The 27939-nt window shown below is 41.7% G+C and overlaps 2 protein-coding genes across 3 annotated transcripts in view; both read left to right on the top strand.

Moving 5' to 3' along the window:
• Nucleotides 1-27939, top strand: part of LOC109398402 (thioredoxin domain-containing protein 5 homolog) — a 199336-nt gene that overhangs the window by 106698 nt on the left and 64699 nt on the right. The gene's annotated exons all lie outside the window — the stretch shown is intronic.
• On the top strand, nt 592-27524 carry LOC134285076 (serine hydroxymethyltransferase-like). 2 transcript variants are annotated; one of them, XM_062845108.1, is made up of 4 exons: nt 592-1605; nt 18727-18926; nt 26132-26639; nt 26708-27524. In XM_062845108.1, exons 1-4 carry the CDS (start codon nt 1297-1299, stop codon nt 27401-27403), a joined length of 1713 nt encoding a protein of 570 aa, XP_062701092.1. In that variant the 5' UTR covers nt 592-1296; the 3' UTR covers nt 27404-27524. The 2 variants fall into 2 exon arrangements, with proteins under 2 accessions (XP_062701092.1, XP_062701093.1); XM_062845109.1 differs by lacking the exon at nt 592-1605 and adding an exon at nt 18265-18511.

Here is a 27939-nt window from a genome sequence, read left to right as displayed (position 1 = left end):
CGGTTCAAAATTGACTGAGTTATAGCAGCAAGTGCCCAAAATAGGTGCTCCTGCCCAAATGGTCCCAGACCCTATGTCGCAGCGAAGCAGTGTCGATGTTAGAAGTGCATTTTTTCCATGAATCAAAATCAAAATCAAAACAAAAATATTGGACGCCATCGTACCAATTTGCACGATAATAAAGAAAAAAAAATCCCAACAGCTGGCCTTCTTTATTTTGCGAGCATCCCCACCGAGCGCCGTTTGGACACATTAGGTGCCGCTGCAAAGAAACCTTTCATGCGAGTGTGTTAGTGATCACACCATGTCCCTCCGCGGTGGTGGTCGACCAGCCATCGACGAGCAATCCGCTGCGAGCAATCAGCTGGGGTGTTATGTACTGCTATGCCACCGTTGGTTGTTATATAGTAAATAACGGGACAGCACGCACCACGTGGTGTCTAGATGGGACCGCTTATGTACTCAGCCCGACTAGACGATCGCTAGACTTTTATGAATGAAATTTTGGGAAAAGCCCTTTGATCGTGGGTGGGGTGCGGTGAATGTTGGTGGTGTATCCAAAAACAGTTACCAGCCGGTTATGCTATCCGCTAGTGTGCGTGAAACGTTTTAGCACCCGGCCGGAATGGTGCAAATTGTAAACAGATCGATTTCGCATGAAAGCAAAATAAACTTAGAAGCAGTTTTGTTGATTTTCCGGTGAAATGTAACTCAGATTGCATTCTGCAGATATAAATAGTGTCATATTTATTAAATATACAGTGAAAGTGGCGATAGTGATATTTGCTGAGCAAATGTTTTTTTCTTCGATAAGAAAGCTGTGCCTCGAATCTTGAAGAATTCGTTAATAAATAACATCAATGACGTCCTACAGATGACACTTCCGAACTGAAATTTGGTACGTGAAAGTAGAATCACCATCAGATCAGCATCCCGCCGTGTGTTCTCGGACCTGGATGAATAAGTTTTAATGTCGATGCTGCGAGAGGTTATCGCTTGACGAAATATAATCCGTGTTTGCTTGATAAGAGATTCAGCAATGAGTACAAGACCCGGAGGAGGATTTGCTTTCGATTTCATTTTCTGTCCAAACCGTCGTCAGTGGCAGCTGAGCAGTTCGAGTTGAGTCAGTGTTTCGTGATTGAAAGTATATCCGCAAGGGACCTGGTGCCATATATCTGCAAGAGGATCTTGCGAAAAGCCTTAGCAATAACATAGCGAAATAGGTGTTAGTTTGCGTGAGATATCAGCCGTAAAGTGCAATATTTAAAAGCCCAGTGCCGAACACCATCAACCATGTCGGCGAGTATCGTACGTGCCGGATTGGTGCCTCTCGCTCGCTCTCACGGCGCACCAGCGATCACCTTGCGTCTCCGTCTGGATAAACATCAACAGCATCTAGCGAGCGGCTCCAGCAATGGCACTATCACCACTACTGCGGTCTCCTCAGCGAGACACTTCGGAACGATTTCATCATCCGCGCCATCGCCACTGACGACGCTGCCATCGGCCCTGCAGAATCAACCCTTTGCTTCGACGACGAAACGATCAATCTGTTCCCTGTCCGGAGTCCTGAACGGTGTGAGCCTCCCCAAAGCAACCAAGGTAAGTGGTGGGATAGGGTTCCAAACGTGATTAGTTTTAGTATTTAGTGCCTCTGGGTCTCGCAGTAGTTTCGTTTAAGTATGGAAAACACGTGCAAACTAACTCTGATCTGACCCCTTGTTGATTGATGCTAATTCACTGATAACGACGAAACTAATTCTTTGAATCGGTGGACGAGGTAACACAACAGGGAGTCGAAACTGAGGATCGAGGAACTTAAATTTGGTTAATCCACTTGAATTAACAGATAATTCAACAACATATAGCGGGCATCCACGCGCAATAGAGTTCAAGGACTGTAGGTACTTTGATCCTTCAGCAGAACAAAAATTGCTTGAAGGTCATGGGCGATTCACTTCGGTAATAGGGGTAACAGAATAACATACTGAGAAGAATATCTACAGTGACTCATGTTCATGTTTGCACTACTATATTATGTTCAGATTGAAAATTGAATAACTTGTTGAATGGTATGTAATACATTGTCCAAGAATATACCGTATATTTTGACGATAGTTGGAATTTTTCCAAGCGTTATTATAGAGTTTTTCTTCGTTTTTCTGTAGTTTTGGTGCTCAACAGTATAAAAAGGGTAGAATATGATGCAGAATATTTTTCTGGATATCCTAGGTCTCCCAAATTGTTCTTGAGTATAGATCCTTAAGTCTACGGGTGTATCGGTAACTTCTTTCATAATACAAAGCTACAATTTGTAATCTATCATGACCAGTAAGTCTTCTGAAAGTTCAATAGACAGTATCAGTTCAGTCGAGATATCCTAGGTCACCCAAACTGTTCTTGTGTTCAGGTCTCAAAGGCTACGATCGTAACGGTAACTTCACAAACAAACAGACGTAACACCTAGAACAATTTTCGTGAAAATTCATCGCCCACTTTACGCTACCATCATCTCTTGGAAATGTTTTACGAAACACTGTGTTCTTGATATGGCTTAGAACACCGCTTACTCAATCTTGTCCGTTTTGGATTAGTGTTTCTCGGTGATATCATCGAGAAACACCAATCCAAAACGAACAAGAACACTGTGTTGTGCAATATCGTCAATAGAAGGCGGTAGTGTGAAACGTCAAACGCAAAGAAAAACTATGCGCGCGCCTCTGGTTGTGAAAACCACAACTATGAATATTAAGGTGGCCCACACTTATATGAAAAACAAAAATTTCGAAAAATGCCAAGTCTTACCTCCTAAATCAGTTGTTTTGGACTCCCAAAAGCTACGTTCAAAATTTGAGCAAAATCAATTAAGCCTAAGGGGCGCTCAAAACGCTTGAAGTTTGTATGGGAAAACTTGGCCAAATGTATGCAGAAATTTTAAGTTTCGAATTTTGCCGCTTGGTGGCGCTGTAAGCGTTCAATAATCAAACCCTTTGGTATTGTAGGTGACTATATGCCAAACAACCTTGTCGAAGACTGCAAAATGATCAGACGTCTGTGAAAAAAGTTATACCTTAGGTAAAGTGAGGATAAACTTTATTGTTGTTTTTCCAATACATGTAAAGGAATAATATCAATAATGAAATCTCAATACTTTGCCTCACCTTGCCTAGGGTATAACTTTTTTCACAGCCGTCGGTCACTTCGCGGTCTTCGACAAAGTTCTTTGGCATATAGTCACCTACAATAATACAAAGGGGTTTACGTATTGAACGCTTACAGCGCCACCTAGCGGTGCCGCTGTCAATTTTTGGATTCAAGTTTTGAATTTCAAGAATTTACAAAAAGTTTTCTTTTGGCAGCGCAATTCATGTAGTTGTGCTTAAATAACTTAAGTGAATGAAGAAGGGGTAGTTCCGAGCAGTACAACGAGTGTGATTTGTGGTGATTCACTGTAGGAAGACAAAAAAGAGGGACTATAATGTACCACAGAAACGAGGCATCGACGTATTGAAGTGGAAAAGGAGGCATCCGGTGAGTCTGTTCCGATTGAGGAATGCTAAATATTGACACCATTGTTTTTACAGACTGTTTAAAGTTTTAGTTTTATTGCGCAGTGCGCGGTTAAAATTACGACGATGAAGTGCGGAATTGCAAATGAAAGTGTGATTTAGCGTTGGACCGTTCCGGTGTCTTCACCGCACTTATTCATTAGCTCATAAGAATAAGTATGGCGAAGACATCGGAACGATTTGATGTAGTATCGCACTTTGATTTGAGATTCCGTACTTCTGTCTCAATTGAAATTAACTATACAAATATTTTTCATAACGTGGTCTATGATCGGGTTTAGTTTAGTTTTGCAGCCCTTGATCGTTTATTTCGTTTTTGTCTTGTAGAGTGTACTCGTATTTTCATGCTCGTTGAACTCTTTCCTTCCCACGACTTTCCATTGACTGTTTCTTTGCATATAAAACATTTTCAAAAAGAAAAAAGTGCCTAAACAAATACTATTGCTAGTTGTCTTAATTTTTCTAAATCAACGAACAAAGATTTATTGTGAATCAGTATTTTTTATATTCAGTTTATTATTGCTTATCAATAGTTCTACTCTTGAAACAAGTAGTTGGCATTTATGTTTACCCAATAAGGTAATTTAGTATTTAATTTAATATAAACAAAACATAATATATCAATTCTGGGGGGATCATTTGGTAGTGTAATGTTAATTTTAATGTTATAATTTTTGATAATTTTGAAATTTATTTTGCTGTAATAAGGGGGGCGATTACTTGGGCGATTAGTATTTTCTTTTCGTTTCAGAGAGCGAGTAAAGGCGCTTAAGCCTAGGCATAAGGGCCAGGGCATCAGGGGTAAATACCTGTGTCCCATCCCAGGATTCCAAGGACCAAGGAGTGACATTAACCTTCTTAGCAACTTCACTCCCACCGTTAATATTTCATATTCATGCTTCGTATACGGAACGGTTGGTACGAGATGTCCCCGTTCTTTGATTTCAATAACAATAACAACGCTGCACAGTAGGCCTGGCCGCTTTAATGTTTGTAATACATCTCAGATGTACTGCAAGGATTAATAATGACAAGAAAAATGATGGAATTAGTCGATTCCATCATTTTCCAGGATTCTTTCAATGAATGGCTGTGTATGTGTAGACTAGACTAGACTAGACTAGAACGCTTACAGCGCCACCTAGCGGAAATATTCGAAAACCTTAAATTTCTGCATACATTTGGCCAAGTTTTCCCATACAAACTTCAAGGCTCAACCGATTTTGTTCAAATTTTGAACGTAGCTTCTGGGAGTCCAAAACAACTGATTTAGGTAAGACTAAGGCATTTTTTGAAATTTTTGTTTTTCATATAAGTGTGGGCCACCCTAATGAATATTTAAAATAATCGTTAAAAGCGTGGTCGATGGAAATTTTGCAAGTGTTGGGTCTGTTTGTCTGTGGTAACTTTTTTCATTACACAAAGCTACAATTTGTTCATCTATCATGACCAGTAAGTCTTCCGAAAGTTCAATAGACAGTATCAGATCAGTCGTGATATGCTAGGTCATCCAAACTGTTCTCGAGCTTAGATCTTAATGTCTACGGGTGAAACGGCAACTTCTTCAATAATACAAAGCTGCGATCTATGTAATCTGTCATATCCAGTAAGGCTTCTGAATGTTCAATGGACATCATCTGATCAACTGGGGTCATTCAAACTGTTATGATGTTTAAAATCTAGCATCTACAGCCATTTAAATTTCTGTTTTGGCTATGTAGAGTTATGTTTCATAATCTATTATACTTACTGGAGCTCACAGAATATAATCAGAGACAATGACATAGCCTCGGGATATTCAGAATCCTACACACTGTCCTGCAATATATTACATGGAGCCTACAGTCGTAATAATATCTTTTATGCAATTCAGTATCATAATTTATATTTTATTTAACTCATTTTGGTCATAATGGTCAATTTTTCCGAACTGGTTCATTATGCAACTGAAATGAGTTGCATAATGAAAAATAGTTGCAATATGAGCATTATGCAACTCATTTGAGTTGCATTATGAACATTATGCAACTCAAATGTTGCATTATTAAAATATCATTGCATAAAATTTTGTATGGAACTCATTGCAAAATTCGATTTTTTCAGCACAAGTCGTACATTTATCCAACGAGCCTTCCTTCTGAATACTAAGTTCGTCACAGAGCACAGCTCGTAGTTCATTCTTCGCCGCCACACACCGTACTCCTGCACATCGCCAAAACTGGTCCTAAGCACCTCACGCTCGAACACTTTGAGTGCTTGCATGTCCTTCTCGAGTTCAGGTCTTCGAGCTAGAGAAACTACTGTCATAGCCACAGATTTTTAAGAAGTGAGCTCCAGTTGGGTGCGTAATGTTACAGTTCATTGTGAGAATAACTACTGTTACTATCAAGACATAAACTTCAGAACAGTTTGGACGACCTTGAGGTTTATAATAATATCTAGTGAACTTTAGGTTGGTTCCGTAACCGCGATTAATTATGCAACGTTACTCAGTTTATCAGATATGACTACTGATACGAGTGTAGACCTGAAGTTCTGAATTCCAAGGTAGTTTGGTTGACCTGGAATATCCTTACATTGTCGCTAAATGATATTTAGATTTCAAAAGCTTCACGGATTCGGCGAAAACACATAAATTTATTCTTGTAGATTAGATGGACTTCATTATACGACAGTTTGGACGACCCTGAATGCTCCAAAAGTGTATAATAAAATCTAGCATCTTCAGATTGGTCAAGTAATTGCGGGTGACTGTGCAACGTTACTCAGTATAACATATATGGTTACTGTTACGAGTGTAGACTTGAAATTCTGAACTCCAAGGTAGATTGCCTGACCTGGAATATTCCATGTAGTATCTACATATGGTATTATGGACTTCAAGAGCTTCACGGATCCCAGTAGATTATACAATGCTATTATTAATGACGAAACCACATAAAATTATTCTTGTAGATTTGGAGGACTTCTCTATAGGGTATGTTGGAACACCTAGAACATCCCAGACTACTAAACACCTCATGATATTTTCTGTGCGAAGGTTAAATGAATACGTATGAATGTAATCCATATCCAAATTCAGCTTTTAGAACAACTGGTATGCTAATTATTTCGTTTCTCCAAATTTCATGGTGTTCAGAATGTTCTAGGTTGTCAATAAAGCATCAAATACAAATATTCCCATTTTTCCTAAATAGGGGACTCAATTTGCAACAAATTTGTCAAAGACATTGTTCGGTTTTATTAAATGTGTGAATTTATACAGCAGTTTCTATGTTATGGTCATATATAACCTCTCCGGCTCCAAAGGGTTTGTTCGGAAGGCAGAAGAACCTTTAGAGCGTTTTGATCGTCGAAGCTTAAAGCTAAAAAGGTAGCATTTATTAGAAGTGTATAATTCAACATATGTGAATAAACTTACGATAGTCTTCTCGTATGTATAATTTAAACCGTTATTCCAGAACAATCTCCAGAAATGGTTGATAATCTTTTAGGAGAAACAAAATGTATCTGACTATATTGGAAGCAAATTTAGGTTAAGGTTATTTGCTCTCAGACCCTTTTTATCTACAGATGACTACAGGATAACTCTTATAACTGCTGTAAAGTTCTGTGTAAATATATCTGTTAAGCTGAATTCAGTGATATAAATTATAACGGAACTTACATTTAGCTGCTAACAATCCAAACTAAGAAAGAAATTTAGGGATCATATATTTATTATAACGCACTACCGATGTTTTGCATTCGTGTCGATATCGCTAGTCATCTCCTTGACATGAGCTGCCAATCGGACCTACCACAACCGCATTGACATCTTGTTCGGCGTGTTCACACTCCTGCATTGGAGCAGTGCTGCCGGAACAGGGTTAGATCATTAGATTACACGCCCAGACCTGTGAATAAAAACAAGTGGTATTTTGTTTACGACGAGTTCCCACTTTTATGACATTTCCTATTGTTCAGGTTGGTATCGCTGGCTGTCATTCGAAACTATAGCTCAATTTCAAAAATAACAACTTCTTGTCCTTTTAAGAAATGATACATGCATACATACATTTATTTATGCAATTCAGTATCATAATTCCTATTTTATATAACTCCTTTTGGTACCATAATGGCCATTTTTTCCGAACTGGTTCATTATGCAACTGAAATGAGTTGCATAATGAACAAATCATTGCATAAAATTTTGTATGGAACTCATTGCAAAACTCGATTTTTTCAGCACTCTCCGTATTTATCCAACTCGGCAAGCCTCGTTGGGTAAATGTACGACTCGTGCTGAAAAAAATCAACTTTTTGCAACTCATTACATAAATAACTATTGTTCAATATCATTAAGACAAGACATAATCAACAATACGCCACAATACTCGGTTTGTGGCTGCCGCTCTCCATCCTCGGTCGCGCCCAATGTTCGCCAGGTCACGCTCCACCTGGTCCGCCCATCGTGCTCTCTGCGCTGCACGCCTTCTTGTGCCAACCGGATCCGTTGCAAACACCAGCTTTGCAGGGTTGTTGTCCGGCATTCTTGCAACATGCCCTGCCCACCGTATCCTTCTGGCATTGGCCACCTTCTGGATGCTGGGTTCGCCGTAAAGTGCAGCGAGCTCGTGGTTCATCCTTCTCCGCCACACACCATTCTCCTGCACACCGCCGAAGATCGTCCTTAGCACGCGTCGCTCGAAAACTCCGAGTGCTTGCAGGTCCTCCTCGAGCATGGTCCATGTCTCGTGCCCGTATAGGACCACCGGTCTTATTAGCGTTTTGTTTTGACCGCAGTTTCTTCTGGAGCCCATAGTAGGCACGACTTCCACTGATGATGCGCCTTCGTATTTCACGACTCACGTTATTGTCAGCCGTAAGCAAGGAACCGAGATAGATGAATTCTTCCACCACCTCGAAAGTATTCCCGTCTATCGTAACATTGCTGCCAAGGCTTGTCCTGTCTCGCTCAGTCTCACCTACCAGCAATCAGCATGTACTTTGTCTTAGCCGCATTCACCACCAGTCCGACCTTTGCTGCTTCACGTTTCAGGCGAGTGAACAGTTCTGCCACCGTTCCAAATGTTCTAGCAATAATATCCATGTCATCCGCAAAACAGACAAATTGGCCGGCTTTCGTGAAGATCGTACCCCGGCTGTTAAGCCCGGCTCGTCGCATAACACCTTCCAGGGCGGTGTTGAATAGTAGGCAGGAAAGTCCATCACCTTGTCGTAGTCCCGGTCGAGATTCGATGAACTGGATAGTTCACCCGAAATCCTTACGCTGTTCTGCACACCGTCCATCGTTGCTCTTATCAGTCTGGTAAGCTTCCCGGGAAAGCTGTTCTCGTCCATGATTTTCCATAGCTCTGTGCGGTCGATACTGTCGTATGCCGCTTTGAAGTCGATGAACAGATGGTGCGTTGGGATCTGGTATTCACGACATTTCTGGAGGATTAGCCGTACGGCGAAGATCTGGTCCCTTGTCGACCGGCCGTCGATGAAACCGGCTTGGTAACTAATAAAGCCTGTATCCCCAATAATCGGGACACAGAAGTATGGCAGTAACTCTGTACTGAATCAATAAAAATTGATCAAAAATTAACTGAGAATTCTTTGATGTATGTTTATTATTTGTGCAAAATTTCATTAAAATCGATGCATTACTTTTAACTGTGGATGAGAAACAAACAGACGTGGTTTTTAAGATTTTGTACAATCATCATTAATTTTCATTCGCATACTAGATGGTTCTTCTCCGCTACAATTCAAAGTTCTTTGAGGATATTTATGAAATTTCGTGAGCAGTTATGATACTTATAGAGACACTTTCTTGCAAAATTTAATCAACTTTTATCGATTGGATTAAAAGACACTGGTGTTGATAGGGGATAGTGTTAGTGAAAATGTTTCGTGTTTTTCATGTGCGATGTTTGCCCATTCATAACTTTTGAATGTCTCTGCCAATTTTCATGAAATTTTCACAGAAGGTAGTTGATTATGTGTATATTATTCCTGAAAAATTTGGTGATTATTGATGTAGTACTTTCAGCAATACAATCGAAACAATAAGGGGTGCTCACTAATGGTTGTCTGAGGGGCTAAAATCACATTTAGCCCCAATATATGTTTCGGCTAAAAAATTGTTGATAGCACATCGATTTTTTTGAAATTTTGCCTATGCAAGAAATGTATATTGAGAGGTTTGTGTTCAAAATTTCAGCGCTTTCTTTTGTCAAATTCAAAAGTTACAGCGCTGACAAGCTAAACCAGGGGCTGTACAAAATTCAATTGCTTAAGTTGTACTGTTTCATTGCTACAACAAAAGATACTTCACCGATTCAATTGAAATTTTGCAGGTGAACTAAACACCCCAAGTAACCACTAAGCTGTAAAAATTGGCACCAAGTTGGTTCTATATCCACATGAAGAGCAAAGTTAACAGAGCTCATTAGAACTACATCCTATAATAGATCTGCTTAAAAGCCAATTTTGGCGAAATATTCGGCTGATATACGGCCAGCTTCAATCTGCGTACCGAGTCTCTGGTGAAAGAGTTGTCAAAAATGGGTCAAGAAAAAAGAAAAAAAAAGTTATTTACTTTCTTTATGTTTTTCTTCGTATGTTTTCCATCGAAGTCTACTTTTCTTCGATTTTTATGGCCTGATCCAGATTCGATCTGATGTCCTCGGGGTTAGTCTTAAGTGGATGTCGTCACGTTTCCCATCTGCTCCATCGATACACCAAGAGATCGGTTTGCTCAGCACCGTATTTAAGGAAAAAAGGCAACAAGTTGGGACAGCACTGATGTTTCGATCCGAATGTTCCGGATGATCCGATGTTCGGATCTGAAATCGGGCATAATGTGGCCGCATTTGAAATGTATAAAACGGTTTTATGGAGGGTGGAGAGAGATCTGCAGGAGATGCAGCTAGGGATGTTTGGGAGGTTGACGAGGTTCCGTAACAAGAGGAATCAAAATGGGACCCATCGATTAGTTTTGGTGTTCGTTTGTAGGAAAAATGGTTGAAACTCCACAGGTAAACATCCGATGCATTTATAGCATAATCGAGGAAGCAGCTATACATGTTCTGTTTCAATTTAATGCTTGAAGTGTCCGACGACAAGCTTCCACCGCCCTATCGATCGTACGAAATTTCCGAGGAGATTTTATTGCCTTGCTTCGGTTCAGTTTTGTTTTGCTTGAAATCAGCTTTGATTGATATAAACGTCATGCACGCCAAGCCTTTTAACAGCACTGTCAGGCTTCTTATTCGGCTGATAGACACTGGGTTTACAAGCACTTTAGCATAGCGTCATATACTAATATACGGCTCATTTCAGTGCTTACTATTTATAATGCCTGAGAGCATTTGAAAATTTCCTACCGAGCTTATTGACACGAAAAAGCTGCTGTATGACCTTTAGACCGCTTACGCCAGTGCTTAGTGGTTACTTGGGACATCTTGAGATATTAGCAGGCAAAATTTGAGCAATTTTAATGTATATATTGCAGAGTTGCAGCCATATTTCTGTGTCCCGATTATTGCGGATACAGGCTTTAAGTCTTGAAGAACACCTTTTCTTTTTGGAGTCTAGAATACGAATGAGCACAGCTCATCGCTCTTTTATTTCATTTACTTACTTCACTTCAGACATCGTTACAAGAGGTTAAAATTCATTTCACTTCGTTTGACAACTGATTACACTGTTAAATGCATATGTTTAAATAAAGGGTTAATACTATTATAATACACTGAAAGTATTTCAATCTCGAATGTGTCCACTGAGACACTACAACTTCTTCCCCCTTTCGATAAGGTTATAGATCTGAGCGAACTTGAGTTCATCTTAATTATGATTATCAAAGTATCTTACTGTCGATCGTAATACACAAAATTCGAATCTAATTTGGTATGCCTAATACGCTTCGATCGCCGTAACGCAGGGCTCGGCTGAAGCTGATCTTCACGTCTTCGTTTAGCTCTTCGATTGGGATGTTCTTCTTCGGAGTCTTGCGGCTGCTCCATACCGACATTATCCGGCGAGGCATTTGCCCGAGCCATATCGTGCGTCCTGGATGTTGGTCTAGGCGTAGGAAGCGTGATGTTTGGTCGTGGTGAATCCAGATTGTTAACCAGACGAATTTGCGTTCGATGAGCAGTGGTTCGCACGCTTCCAATTTCCACCAAATTTTCCGTGTCACAACCTGCACCAGCCAATTAGCCAGTGAAAACGGCAAATCCGTGGAAATTGGAAAGGCTCCCGTCCAATCGCCGAACAAAAATCCGGGTTCTTACGTCAGCTTATAGAGAACAAAGGATTCGCTCCGCTGTGTAGGTGCCAGTTAGCAAATGGTTCGTGATTGTTACCAGAATGGCTACCAATTAACAATGTCCGCTTGAGAATTGTACTACACAGTTGGCAATGGCGCAATGATCCAAGATCCTTGCCGGTTCTTTCAACCTCGGTTCCAGTTGACTCCCTGGAGATGAAATATTCTCGCTGCCGAATAGCCGGAACTCAACTTTCAAATCCACTCTGCAACTGCACTTTTGCCACTACTACTTTGCACACACTTGATTGATTTTTTTTCCTGTCGCCAGCTAATAAGTCTCGAAGAACACCTTTTCTTGTTGGAGTCTAGAATACGAATGAGCACAGCTAGAGGGGCCTCATCGAGCTCGCCCTCGTCTGGCAACGCGGACTCGAGATTCTGCGCGTATGCTGAGGCGACATCCGGTTGTTTCAGTCGCTCTAGGTTGTACCGTGGCGGTCGCCGGTACCGTACATTGTTGATGACGGAGAGTTTTGGGCGCAGTTTGACCTTCACCAGATAGTGGTCGGAGTCGATGTTGGCGCCACGATAGGTCCTGACGTCGATAATGTCGGAGAAGTGCCGTCCGTCAATCAGAACGTGGTCGATTTGAGATTCCGTCTGCTGTGGTGATCTCCAGGTGTAACGATAAGGGAGGCTGTGTTGGAAAAAGGTGCTACGTATGGCCATATTTTTGGAGGCGGCGAAATCAATGAGTCGTAGGCCGTTTTCGTTCGTCTGTTGGTGGGCGCTGAACTCACCAATCGTCGGTCTGAATTCCTCCTCCTGGGCTACCTGAGCGTTCAAATCTCCAATGTGATCTTGACGTCGTGGCTTAGGCATCGATCGTACTCGTGTTCGAGCTGCGCGTAAAATGCGTCCTTGTCATCATCAGTACTTCCGGAGTGTGGGCTGTGCACGTTTATTATGCTGAAGTTGAACCATCGGCCCTTGATCCTCAACCTGTACATTCTTTCGTCGATCGGCCACCAACCGATCACGCGCCTCTGCATATCACCCATCACGATGAAAGCTGTTTCCAGCTCACGTGTGTTGCCGCAGCTCTGGTAGATGGTATGATTACCTCTAAACGTTCGTACCATCAGGGCTGGTAGCATTCAGGTGGCAAAATAATAGTGACTTTAGTGACCAAAATCATTAAAAAAGTGACCAAATAGTGACTGAATAGTGACCTCAAAATTATCGGAAAATTGAAAATATATGCTAAACATTTGATGAATTCCCGAGAAAATCAATGCATATTTTTAGCCAAACTCCAGAATTTGTGCTATGTTTGAATCAAGGGGACGGCATCCTATTTTTTCACTATGGAGTTTGACAGGTTGGATTGTGCCTTCTTACGTGGAGCATAAATTTATGCTCCAGCCAAAATATTCACCAATACAGTCGTGAAATTTGAATGTTTACCTTTTTTACGAGGGATATCGGTGCAAAACGCTCACATCACATTAGATCTCATAAAAGTGTTGATCATGAAAAAGCTGCATTATTTGATAATTTTCAATATGAGAGTGTCGATGTTTAGGTAAAGTTTCTATAGAGAGTGATAATTCTTTTTGAAAAGTCACACAATACTTCTTTTTGCAAACTTTGTTCGTCAAAGTGCGTTTTTCCTTATTTTCTCCCGCTGCTGTATTGAGTGAATGTTGATATTAGTGTTCTCTGGTTGCGCATGATAAGCGGCAACAAAATCAGATCACCGTAGCATCCCCGTTTGAATAATTCTTTATTGTATTGGAAAGTGTTCAATTTGAGAAGCCTTAACTATATTCTCCTATTTTCAGTAAACATTTAATGACGATATAAAAAAAATAGCTCATCATACGTATCGTACATGCGAAACCTACATTTTGTTTGATGAATTATTTTACAAACTGTAACGGTTTAACTCAAGTTGAACTGAAATGAGCCAGAGCCGTCACAAAATTTTATTATAAAATAAGAAAAAAAACGGCTGCAGTGAAAAATTGTGATTCGAACAGATGGAAAATTCGACATAAAGTCAGTGAGCCATTAGTAATCCCATGCTTCCAAATTCATCCTACCTATTTAAAACCAAGCGAATACCGTATCGATTGATTTTGTTCTTTTTGGTTTTTATATGTGCTCTCTTCCAACAATAAATGCAAAAATTAGAAATCATTTAAACAGCGCTTTAATCCTTTACTTTGAGTAGGATGAAAAAGGGAGCATTGTTTGGCGTGAAAAATTCGGGTAAAGATCCCATGAAAAAATACTTGCGGAACTGGAGGTTTTAATCGATTAAACATTCTGAATTTCTAGAAAAGATTTTGAAACCATTTTAGATAAAATATCCTGGCTATGCCACGACAAAAAAAAATCAGAAGAATACTCGCTGAAGCATTGTGAAGAATAATGAAGATATTCATACTGCACTCCTGAACAATGTAGCTTGAAATGTTTTGGAGGAACTTCTGTAATTGAACGCATCTGTAAGTTTCTGATGAAACTTTATGGATTCTTCAAAAAAAAAAAACAGTTTGACTGATGAGGTCAGAGATGAATAAAAGGTTCTTGAAGAAATGTTATAAGAAACGTTTTGAACAAACTTCTTATTAATTTCAAATACATAATACTCTTGAAATAACTCCAACAAATTTGTTTTTTCACTATGACGTGCATGGAGATTTTCATCAGAAACTCTCAAATTAACTCCATCATAAAATGGATTTCAGCGAAGAGCTGCTGAACAAATGACGTCAGAACAACCTCCAGCAATTCTTGCAGAAATTTATCACGCATTTGTATTACAGAAATTGTTTTGCAAATTCTAAAATTAATTTTAAAACTACCGATTAACTCGAGATAAACCAATTGAGGGGAATACAATGCACTGTGTGCTATCGTATTTTGACCCCATAAACTTATTTCACACATTTAAATATTTCCAGTTTTTGAATTCGTGGATATAGAGTGATATAATAAAACTGAAATTTTAATTGCAATAATATTGCAGTGTTACTATAAAAAAATATAATAATGCAGAAATTCATCTACGATCTTAGCTACAAATCCATCTTGACTTCTTCCAAATACGATAAAACTGTAGCTATGAGTCGACATAATAATGGTTTAATAAGCGGCGCAGCCGAAAATTTTTTTAAGCATGTTTATCGAGAAAATTTGTGCATCAATTTTGGTATTGTTGTTTTATGTGATCTTCTAAATGTTGTCAGATTTACGAAAATAGTGACTTTAGTGACCATTTTACTGAAAAAAGTGACTTTAGTGACTTTTTCATGCAAATAGTGACTTTGTAGTGACTGACTCGAAAATAGTGACCAAATCACTAAAAAGTGACTTACTACCAGGCCTGCGTACCATGGATCCTGTCCAACACACCCCCTGCAGCGCTACGATGCCGAACCCGCGGTCCTTCAGTAGATCGGCGAGTATGCGGGTGCTCCCAATGAAGTTGGGGGCCGTCCATATACCACGTGGACATAAAATTCATGGTTTTTGACCCCCCCTCCCTTCCCGTGGACAAGCGTGGACTTTTCATTGACCCCTACCCCCCTCCCCCAATGTCCACGTGGACATCCGAAAAAAGTTTTTTTTTTCATATTTCTTAAATAAATGGAAAAGGTGATTTTGAAAGGTTTTTTTTTTTTTTAATATAGTTTTTTTTTGTAAACAATGTCTTAAATATAATTGAATACTTTATAAAATACAAATATTCTAGAGCTTTACATAGAATACAAACAAGTAGCACAAAATAGGTACCTACAATTTTTTCAACATTGTTTTTATTTCAGCTTAATGTTTGTGAGAGTGGATTCGTTTCTTGCTCCAATTGGTGAAAAATTTCCGTTAAACGTAAAATTCTTCATTGGGTGTTTTTCGTGTGATGTCCATCGCCTAATTTTAGTGATTGTTCAATGTTTAGTCTGTACAGCCTCTGGTTGAAGACGGTGTTTTTTAGAATGTTTGGTCAATCTATGATTGTCTGATTGTTTTGTAGAGATAAGGTAATTTTAAATCTTAGATTTTTGTTGAGATAGAACTTTATTTCTTAGATTCTTACAAAAAAACAAGATTTACAGCAACTAAATTGTTTTGCTGAGGTTTAGACTTTAATATCCATTAGAAACATCTTAAATTTTAACCCTTTGGAGACGACATTTTCACCTCTCTGGATGCAACCTCGCTAGTCTAGAACACGTTTGTGATGGTCGATTTTCTCGGCTGGGCACATACGACCCATCCGTCCCCAAAGGGTTAAAGGAACCTACAAAACAAAGTTTTTGAGATAAGCCTTCAAATCCCTACATTAGGGTGGCCCACACTTATATGAAAAACAAAAATTTCGAAAAATGCCAAGTCTTACCTCCTAAATCAGTTGTTTTGGACTCCCAGAAGCTACGTTCAAAATTTGAGCAAAATCGGTTGAGCCTAAGGGGGCGCTCAAAACGCTTGAAGTTTGTATGGGAAATCTAGGCCAAATGTATGCAGGATATTTAGGTTTTCGGATTTTGCCGCTAGGTGGCGCTGTGTGCGTTCAATAATCAAACCCTATGGTATTATTGTAGGTGACTATATGCCAAACAACTTTGTCGAAGACCGCAAAGCGATCCGACGGCTGTGAAAAATGTTATACCCTAGGCAAAGTGAGGCAAAGTGTTGAGATTTCATTTTTGATATTATTCCTTTACATGTATTGGAAAAACAACAATTAAGTTTATCCTCACTTTACCTAGGGTATAATTTTTTTCACATACGTTGGATCACTTTGCGGTCTTCGACAAAGTTGTTTGGCATATAGTCACCTACAATAATACCAATGGGTTTGATTATTGAACGCACACAACGCCACCTAGCGGCAAAATTCGAAAACTTAAAAGTTCTGCATACATTTGGCCAAGTTTTCCCATACAAACTTCAAGCGTTTTGAGCGCCCCCTTAGGCTCAACCGATTGTGCTCAAATTTTGAACGTAACTTCTGGGAGTCCAAAACAACTGATTTAGGAGGTAAGACTTGGTATTTTTCAAAAATTTTGTTTTTCATATAAGTGTGGGCCACCTTACCCTTTGAAGTAGTTTAAAAATTTGATATGAAACTTCGAAAAATCCATACAGAACTTCAATGAAACTTTTCAGACTGAAACACCAACATTTGCATGGTCTACACTCCATTTTAAATCTCCAGAATATTCCTCGATGAAGAAAACTAAGTTATTAGAAATTCTGATAATTTAACAAATTAGTCTGTTTATCAATACCTTGATTTTTTTTCTTGAAAAAGTAACATAAAATAAATTGTATGAAAGAACTGTTGAAGAGAATCTCATTAATGATGCGACATATTTTTTTTTCGTTTGTAGATTCTTGTTTCCTAATTTATATGTCAATGTTGTCCACGTGGACATTTGACGAACCCCCACCCCCCTCTCCATGGACAAGCGTGGACTTTTCGCTAACCCCCTCCCCCCTCCAAGCTGTCCACGTGGTATATGGACGGCCCCTAAGGTTGCTCATAGTTCTCGGCCGGTACCTCGAGGAGGTAGGGATAGGAGTTGCTGGGCAGAGGCTGGTGGATCACAATGGGATCTAAATTGCGCAGCATACCCAGCCTTTACCGTGTCAGATAGAACCAACATTCAATTTGATAATTTTGCTACTTTTGCAGTGTGTTTATTGCATTTCAATGGAAATTGTCAAATATCAAGGCCAACACTTTTTCTAACCAGGAAAATAGCCAGCCTGAACCGTGCTCGTTAATTGTTACATTTGATACTAATAAAATTTGCTAATTTTCAAGGCCAACACTTTCTCTAGCCCGAACTGGTGAAAACATGTTTTGTTCACAAATGAATTGCAAAACAAGCCTCTTTTGAATCGTATTTATTCAATCCTTTGACGCAGACTCGCATAACAACAGCGATAGGCGAAGATCAACGCTTGGCTACTATTCCCAATGTAGGTAGTAATACCGTGTAGTATTCCGTGTTATTGTAAAAGAAAATAAACATTACTATAACATTGAAGCCCTTTCGCCTTGGTATGCTGATAAGGAACGAACTACACGTTGAGATTTCCATTGCAAGCCCTTTCAACTGCATGTTACTAGTTATAGAAACAAGTAGCAATAGATGTGTCTTGGAAATTATTAAAAAGAAACTCTCTATACTTGTATTACGTTTGAAGCTCATTGCCTTATCATATCGACCCCAAACGTAGCAGCATTCTACGTTCATCATTGATATTTTCCGACATCCGACGTGGCGTAGTAAAAATAGAAAAATATTCCTATTTTACTGTTGAAAGTGATCAATAACGTCGACACGACGAAAGGCCTGTCTGTACTCTGTGTCCTGCGCTAGGCTGCTATCACCATCATCCGTCGGGCGGTCGTCGTCACGCGAATGCAACAAACACATCGCCAGACAGGGGGCCCTGGATCGCGATAGTAACCATACTAAGCTCGGACTCCCATCGCTGAAGCACGTTTAATCTGCTACGAACTACTGACGAGAAAGGTTCAGTTAGAAAACTTTGTTCTCTATAGTGAAGTGAATTCCAGTGATCCAGCACTTAGTGAAATAAGTTATAGCCATACTAAGCCGTTAAGATGCCTCAGTGTAACCACAAGAAAGTAATTGCAATAGTTTTCTATTTTTACTCGACTTATCAGCAAAATGTCACTGAAGCTTTTCATCAGTATTACTCGAAACAACTGATTGTCAGCAACATTTCTTGAATTGTTCAACAATGTTTGCTGATCATTACCCTCGACAATAGATTGTGCAACGTTCCTACAATAACCGACTAAAATGTTCTTAAATATCATCTTTCCGTGTGTATCGGCAGATGTCCGGCAATGCCAAGCTGTTGCACGAGAACCTCTGGGAGTCCGACCCGGAGCTGATGGACCTGATCCGGAAGGAGAAGAAACGCCAGGTGCACGGACTGGAGATGATCGCCAGTGAGAACTTCACCTCGCTCTCGGTGCTGCAGTGTTTGGGATCCTGTCTGCACAACAAGTACTCCGAGGGACTGCCCGGGCAGAGGTAAGTTTGAAGAAGCCTTTGCTTTTCTACGATGTGTGCTTTCATAACATGTATCCAGTTTTGAGTAACAACAATGTGCAAAATTCGTTTTATCAACGTTTTATGTTAAAGTTTACAACTAATCTACTGCTCATATCACTAAACTGTCAGATAAGACTGTATATTCCAAGAGCCATTGCTTTTATGCAGTGGCGTCTCGTAGCATCACTTTTTATTTGTTCAACGACCCTAAAAGATGCATTTGGGAGTATTCTGAATCAGAATCAAATTGATAATGGGCGGAAACGACTATTATCTTAATTTTACAAGCCAAATTGTTAGGAGAAATCAAGAATTTGCATTCGTTGAACAGGTAGATTTGAGGTTGGCAGCCAATTAAACGCCCCATAATAAATTAAAAAGTTTCCATAAATAATTCGAAAATTGCCAATAAATAAATAGGGGTGGAAGCAATAATAAACAATAAAAGTTTCATAAACAAATCAAAAAGCGCATAAATAAATCAAAACTTCCCATACATAATTGATTTATGAGCAATAAAAAATGCCAGAATTTCCACAAATAAATCAACAATTGCAATAAAAAACTACATTTTTTCCAACAAAAAAAAATCGAACATACTAAATCACAGAGCTATTATGATAGAAATACTGAAACTATATGTGTAATCTAACAGACAATCGCTTGCTGTCCGAACTCGCTAACGCTCGTCGGACTTTAAAAAGGGATAACATCTCTGTTCGCATTCTACCGGGCAAATTCTTGGATCTGTGGATTGCCTAGATCCGAATCGACGCAGTTACGGCGCGTCGGATTTCGGAAACATCGGCGGCCTTCTGCCGCCTCAGTTCCTCAATCCTCTATGCGGCTTCGCCACATGGCTCGGCCGAAACTATTACTTTACTCATTGTTTCGTATTTATTGCTAAATTTTCAATTGCTTTTTTGATGTTTTTCAATTGGGAATTTTTAAATTATTTATGGAAAAATCAGATTTATTTATGGAAAAATCAGATTTATTTATGGAAAATTTGAACTTTTTTGGTGGAAAAAATGTAGTTATTTATTGCAATTTTTGAATTGTTTGTGGAAATTCCGACATTTTTTATTGCTCGAAAATCAATTATTTATGGGAAATTTTGATTTATTTATGCACTTTTTGATTTGTTTATGGAAATTTTATAGTTTATTATTGCTCCCACCCTTACTTCTTTATTGGCAATTTCTGATTTTGGTATGGAAAATGACCACTTTTCTATGAGTCGTTTATATTTAAGCCATTTGAGGTTAGGGAATCGCCACTGCTTTTATGATGCTAGATTTCCAATGCATGCTCATTTAGGGTCTAAAGGTGAAAAGTCACAGTTCTTCAGCTTGGATCAGTACTTAACTGTTCTGGATTGTTAAATAGTATTTTTTGTAGAGTGGCTATGATGGCCAAAATGATCTCTATTATAGTTTCTGATAATATATCAACTTCATTTGTTCTAGCTACCTCCCCTATTCCTTGGAAATATGAGCAACCGCCGGAGTCCCAAAGACTTGTAGATGAGCCAAATCCGGTTTCTCTTCATTCTACAGGTGATTTGCTGTAATTGCCTTCGCCCAGAACTTTTATGGTAGTTTGCATCCAGAATCTTACAACGTGCCATCTCGATCAACACAACGAGCGATTCTTCAGTCCTGCAACGCCGTTTTACTCTGGTGTATATGCCGTCGTGAATGGTCGCTGGATTCCTTCAGATTCACAAAACGAGTTCATCTCGACAACTCTCGAATTCTCCTCTTTGATCCGATCGTAGGATTTTCGACTTCTTTCCTAAATGATTTTCCGCGGTTCTTACGAATTGCTTGAAACATCCAGAACTTTCCGACTTTTGCTTCAGAAAAAAAATACCATCGTGTATCTATTGTAGTCGTCTACTGGCGTCTACCATGAGTCCTCGTATTCATCGATCCGCAAACGTCGCTATGAATGAGGTCCAGAATTGACTTTGGCTATGCGCTTTGCCTTCTTGGTAATTGGAAACCTCATCTTCCTTTCGATGCAGCATTCACACGAACCGCAACGAACTGATCTTGATACCGGCCGCAAGTTTTAACTTTATCAGCTTCACAATGGCCTCGTTGTCCTAACTTACGTTACCAATTATACACACAGTGGGATTGCCAAAATACCAATCTCAACACTTGTTCCCTTATTTAGGACCTCAAATGGGACCTAAAACACTAGGATCTGATCGAATACGATTCCATTTTCCACTTGTCCATATAAAAGATGACCCACTCTACTCTAGTAGGCATGTCCTCAAACATATTTTCAGAGGCATTAGATTACGGTCAGTAGTCACCTTGTTGACTACTGTTGTAGACCTTGTTGAACGAAGTTCTCGGTGTTCCCGTATTTGGATCTTCATTCGACCCGTTCCAACTTCAGTTGCCGGATCGCACTGAGATTGTCCTCGTAAAGCAGGATTTTGCTCACCGATTCACCTATGTCTGCCTTTAGCTTCCGAATGCAAAGCAGTTCCTGGTCAACCAATTGCACAAATGGAGGAAAACGTGTCTCTGGAGCCGACCTACTGACCTGACCTGGTCAACATCAGTTTAAGCGCGATTTGTGAAGAAGGGATACCCGCAATTTAACCCTTATGTGGCCGACAGGGTACCCGGGTATCCAGCGCCCATTTAAAAAGCACGGTGTAGAAAAAAGCAAAAAGTTTGTCGGACACATAACGGTTAAAGGATTTCGACTTCGGTGAAACCGATTCACCAGTGGTCCGATACTCCATGGTCCATGGCCCTAGCTGCGAGACTAGGGCAGAAGATCCATCAGCTCGACGCAAAAATGCAAATGGCATGTCTTCAAATCGAGGTGACGGGCGAGGAAAGTTACGTAGAGCAGCCAGAAGGTTTTGCAGTGTCCGGCGGCAAGGTGTGTCGTCAGAAGAAGGCTCTATATGGGCCGTATATGGGGATGGCCTACTGGTGTTCGCCAACGAATAAGACAAGGTCAACGCGTTTAATGAGCAGTTAATGGCGTGCTTCCAAATGAAGGATCTGGGGGGCTACGCTGAGCAGATCCTGGGGATGCGTGTCATATAGACTGCCGGAAAGATGTCCCTGGACTAGGAGAAATACATCGAGCAGCTTCTGGAATGGTTAAGAATGGTTAAGAAGCTAACAAGGAAATGTGCCCCATGTCTTCAGATAAAGCCGAAAGGATTTCAAATATTCCGTTTCGTGAACGTCGACGACTAGACGACGCTGGTCGGCTTGCGCCTAGGGGCAAGACACTGTGAACACTGTGACACTCTGAGCAATCCTGAGTACTCTTTTTGTTCGAATCCATTCAGAAACCTTTCTACGAAGCGGGAAATCTGGCAAGACTGTTCTATTTTTCACTCATATCAGGCAACACTTCGGGAAAACCAGAGTGATCCAGAGCCATCCAGAGGAATTCTGAGCAACACTTCGATAAGAGAGTTACTCTTGCTGCATCTGGCTTGTCCCTAGGTTTGCGCGTGGCCTAACGGATCGTGCCACCGCCAAAAGTGATAAGGCAGTCACTGTTAGATATTCTAACTCGGTGAACTCCAACAAAATCCGTGTCCACGCAAGCCTTGAATTCAGCAATGTCAGCCCAACGTCAGCCGGAAATGCTTCGTTGCTAGAAGGTAACGCATTGTTTGCTTTACTTCAATTCAGTATCTAGAGCGCTGGCATCCCGTCCAAGTAACAACACGCTGATCACTACATCTGGCCTTGTGTTGATCGCTATGTAGAGCAAACCACCAACCACATCTACAGAACAATACCTATGTTGATTGGTAGTTTTGATGGAAGCTAGGCGGATTCGAGAGCTGGCGGTTTGTGTCAAAGGCCGCCCCCGAACCACTGTACGAAGCCTTGGAAGAAGGTGACACCAAGCCCCAGGCTACGATCGCTTTCTTGTGGACGATTGAAAACACCCCTTGATCCGTGACACCAAGACGGCCAAAGCTACTTTGGATGCGATCAAGATACTTCATACTTGATGGGCTACAACTCGTAGCGATGAGTCTACGCCGAATGAAGTATCCGCCTCCACTGGCCTCGGTCCTGGGCCAATCGCTTCCAGTCGCCCTGAACGTTTAGAGTCCTTAGGTCCTCCTCAACTGCAAAAAACCAACGTGTGCGCGGCCTTCCACGAAGCCGACGACCCCTTCCTGGTTCTCTGCTGAATATAATTTTAGCTTGTCGTTCCTCCGGCATACGAGCTACGTGTCCAGCCCACCGCAGCCTGCCGTGTTGTATTCGCTTCACTATATCCATCTCTTTATATACCTGGTACAATTCGTAGTTCATGAGACGCCGCCAGATGCCGTCCTCCAGTTTACCGCCGAGTATTGTTCGCAGCACTTTACGTTCGAAGACTTCAAAGGCTCTCCGAAAAACTTCTTTTAACTTCCACGTTTCATGACCGTATAAAGCGACCGGCAGAATCAGAAATCTGTACAATGCGAGTTTTGTCTTCGTTTGCAGCCTGCAGGACCTCAGCTGGTTTCGCAGACAGAAAAAGGCCCGATTTGCAGCCGCAATCCGTCTTTTCACCTCGCGGGTAACATCATTATCGTACGTCACTAGAGTACCAAGATAAACAAATTCATCCACAACTTCAAATTTTTCCCCACCTAGCACTACTTTGTCACCACTACCACGGCCGGACCGACGTTGAACATCAGCAATCATGTACTTAGTGTTTGTGGTGTTAATCGTAAGTCCAATCCTCGCAGTCTCCCTCTTAAAAGGTACGAACGCTTCTTTCACGGCCGGACGGTCGATTCCGATGATGTCGATATCGTCCGCGAAGCCCAGGAGCATATGCGACTTCGTGACAATGGTTCCGCTCCTGTGCACACCAGCTCTGCTTATCGCTCCTTCAGTGCTATGTTGAACAGTAAGTTCGAAAGAGCATCGCCCTGCTTCAGTCCGTCAAAGGTTACGAACAATGACGAAATTTCATCCGCAACCCGTACACTTGATTTCGATCCGTCAAGCGTCGCACGAAGCAGTCTAATCAGCTTCGTTGGAAATCCATGTTCGATCATAATCTGCTATAACTCGTTTCTCTTCACTGAATCGTACGCCGCCTTCAAATTAATAAATAGATGATGGGTCTGCAGTTAGTCTAGTGGTTAAGGCTTTGGATCGCCAAATCGGAGACGGCGGGTTCGATTGCCGTTCCGGTCGGGAAAATTTTGTCGACTCCCTGGGCATAGCGTATCATTGTACTTGCCACACAATGTACAAATTCGTGCAATGGCAGGCAAAGAAAGCCCTTCAAATTAACAATAACTGTGGAAGTGCTCAAAAGAACACTAAATTGAAGGCCAAGTTCCAATGCGAACGTCGAGCCATAAAGAAGAAGAAGAAGATGATGATGATGGGTCTGCAAGTTGTACTCCGAAAATTTATTGAGAATCTGCCGCAGGGTGAACATCTGATCCGTCGTTGCTCGGCCCTTACGAAAACCCGCCTGGTATTCGCCGACGAAGGACTCTTCAATCGGCCTTAGCCTGTTAAACAGAATCCCGGACAAAATGTTGTACGCTGAATTGAGCAGTATTATTACTCTGTAATTCGCGCACTCCAGTCGATGCCCCTTTTTGTAAAGAGGGCAAATGAGACCATCCAATCAACTAACAGGCAGTTCTTCCTCTTCCCATATCATCAATATAATACGATGTAAGAGTTGATACAGCTGCTCACTACCGTGCTTGAGACAGAAGCTCGATCGGGAGTTCGTCCTTCCCAGCAGCCTTATTGTTCTCCAGCCCTCTAACGGCTATCTTGACCTCGTCTACCGTTGGAGGTTCCACAGCTTGTCCGTCGTCTTCGATTCGAATTCTGTCTGTCGCTCTTCCATTCCCACCGTTCAACAACTCCTCGAAGTGCTTTCTCCACCTGGCAGCCACCATTGTCTTGTCTGTCAGCAAGTTTCCTTCACGGTCGTTGTACATGACAGGAGAAGGCGCTGTTTTTATCCGCACACCATTGACAGTTTCGTAAAACCTCCGCATATCATTCTGCTCCATACTTTCTTGCGCCTGAGCAATCACATTTTCCTTCGTTGCCGGGTCGGTTTCCAAGAGTATCGTTCGCATTTTCTTCTATTATCTTCATTTTTCGTGGTGGTGTAAGGCTTCGACAGGCTACCTTACCGGGGTAGCGCTGCCTACATCGCGTTGGTGAGACTGCCACCTTAGGTATAGCTGACGCGAAACAGCGTTTCATATTCAGCCGCTGGATGCCAGAACAGACGCTGTTTGAGTCGCACCTCCTTGGTGAACAGACGCTCGGGTGGTACCTCCTCAATCTAGCTTAAGTCAGAAGGACAACAGTGCCCAGGCTGCACTACCAGCTAAATACACAACTCTTAGTTGACGGTCTTTGTCATCGCTTGACCCGTGGAAGCATGAGGTAGGAAATTGTGAGCACCAGAGCTATGTTGGACGCTCTCCTTTTCGACTCACCGTTTTGCAGCCTTGAATTGTTGAGCTTCGCGAAATTCTTCAGATCCATCCAATCGCAAGAGGCTTCAAAAAAGAGACAAGAGGCTTGAGAAAAAACCGGCATGGTGCTGAAGGCTCATAACCTGTTAGCAAGAACATATTTACAGGTTGCTACGATCAGCCGATTTATAATCGAATATCAACTGATTGCTTCGATTGAGCTGTTTCGGTCTCTAAGTTCTGTGAAAGAATATTCTAATTTTAGTCATTAAAAACTCTGCAGTATTAGTAATCATTCCCAGGAAACAATGTATGTCCCCCAAAAAAGCTGCTCGGTAGCTTAAAACAAAAATGCACATAAAATTGACATTCTTATCAATGCAATGCACGGCCATTCTAGTATGTAGTACAATCGCAAACCTTGGATGCATCGCTATGCAACCAAGCGTATATTTGTATATTTATTCGCACAGTTGCCCCCGAATGGCCCTTGCACCAGACACATCATAGCTTAGGAACCCACAGACAAACATTCTCTGCTTATCTGCAATAAGCACTCCGGGGGGTAAAACAAATTCACTAACGCGTGTTTCAGATTGGCAGATCGTACCACATTCGTTGTTATGCCATATGCTTATCATCATACACCCGAAGTCATCACCTCATCCATAAAGCGAATAAACTTTCAAACACACCTCTCTCCTCGGTACAGATACTACGGCGGCAACGAGTTCATCGACGAAATCGAACTGCTGGCCCAGAAACGTGCCCTCGAAGCGTACCGCCTGAACCCGGAGGAATGGGGCTGCAACGTGCAGCCGTACTCCGGTTCCCCGGCCAACTTTGCCGTGTACACCGGTCTGATCGAACCGCACGGTCGCATCATGGGACTGGACCTGCCGGACGGTGGCCATTTGACGCACGGATTCATGACCGCCACCAAGAAAATCTCCGCCACGTCGATCTTCTTCGAGAGCATGCCCTACAAGGTCGACCCGGTGACGGGCCTGATCGACTACGACAAGCTGGAAGAGAGCGCCAAGAACTTCAAGCCCAAGATCATCATAGCCGGTATCTCGTGCTACTCCCGGTGCTTGGATTACAAGCGCTTCCGCCAGATTGCCGATGCCAACGGTGCGTATCTATTTGCCGATATGGCCCATATCTCCGGACTGGTCGCCGCCGGAGTCATCCCGTCGCCGTTCGAGTTTGCCGATGTGGTAAGTTTGGAGGATATCCTACAGATCTGTTTGTAAGTAACTAAATCTCAACCTTTACTGTACCCTAGGTCAGCACAACAACGCACAAATCGCTCCGGGGTCCCCGTGCCGGTGTGATCTTCTTCCGCAAAGGAGTTCGCAGCGTTAAGCCCAACGGCGATAAGGTGATGTACGATCTGGAGGCCAAGATCAATCAGGCCGTGTTCCCGGGAATTCAGGGAGGTCCACATAACCACGCCATCGCTGGAATTGCCACCTGTATGCTACAAGCCCGGACGCCCGAGTTCAAAGACTACCAGGTACAGATCATCCGGAACGCCCAGGCTCTGTGCAAGGGATTGCTCGAACGCGGCTACTCCATCTCTACGGGTGGAACCGATGTCCATTTGGTGTTGGTGGATCTTCGTCCGGCTGGCATCACCGGAGCCCGTGCCGAGTACGTCCTGGAGGAAATCTCCATCGCCTGTAACAAGAACACCGTTCCCGGAGACAAGAGTGCACTGAACCCGTCCGGAATCCGGTTGGGTACGCCGGCTTTGACGACACGAGGCTTGGTGGAGTCCGACATGGCCAGCGTGGTGGACTTTATCGATCGGGGACTGCAGCTGTCGAAGGAGATCACGGCCGTTTCGGGACCGAAACTGGTGGACTTCAAGCGAGTGCTGCATGAGGACAAGACCCTGAACGCCAAGGTGCAAGCCCTGAAGGAGGAAGTGCAGGCGTACAGCGCGAAGTTCCCAATGCCCGGCTATGAGGAGTTCTAGGTTGTTGTGAGGTTTTGAGATCTGTTTAGACTGTAAGCGCTGCTATGACAAAAAAAACTTGAATATATTCATCTCTACATATATCCGACATACGGAAGGTGCTACTGTATGTCTACATATATGTCCATTGTAATTTGTTAATTGGTAGTAGAATATCACATGATTATTTTCCCAAACGTTGAGAATATTACCGTATAGCAGCCGACTAAAGAATAGCACTACGGACCATCCGTTCCAGTGGAAGGTGTCCACCAAACTGCGACCAGTGCCGAAGAATGTAGGTAGGATCCAGGCGGTGAACAAGATGCTTGATTGTCAACGGAGTCTGTGGGGCATCTGGGCTCCCATCACAGTAATGAGTCCCTTATCGCGTTATTGCAGGGCTCTGGCGTAATGAACTTTTTTCCATATGCTAATTGTGGGATTCCGAAATGAACTTAAACACGTATATCTAATCAAAAGTCAGTTAGTAGCGGTAGTGTTGAGGTTAACCCCTTTGCGAGAAATAGATTAGCTAAGTCTTAAGGTGAAAAGAG

This window comes from Aedes albopictus, chromosome 1 (genome assembly GCF_035046485.1).
Source record: "Aedes albopictus strain Foshan chromosome 1, AalbF5, whole genome shotgun sequence".
In the NCBI taxonomy this organism is placed as follows: Eukaryota; Metazoa; Arthropoda; class Insecta; order Diptera; family Culicidae; genus Aedes; species Aedes albopictus.
Note: the sequence above shows the minus strand (reverse complement) of the source record. Positions and strands in the feature narration are given on the sequence as shown.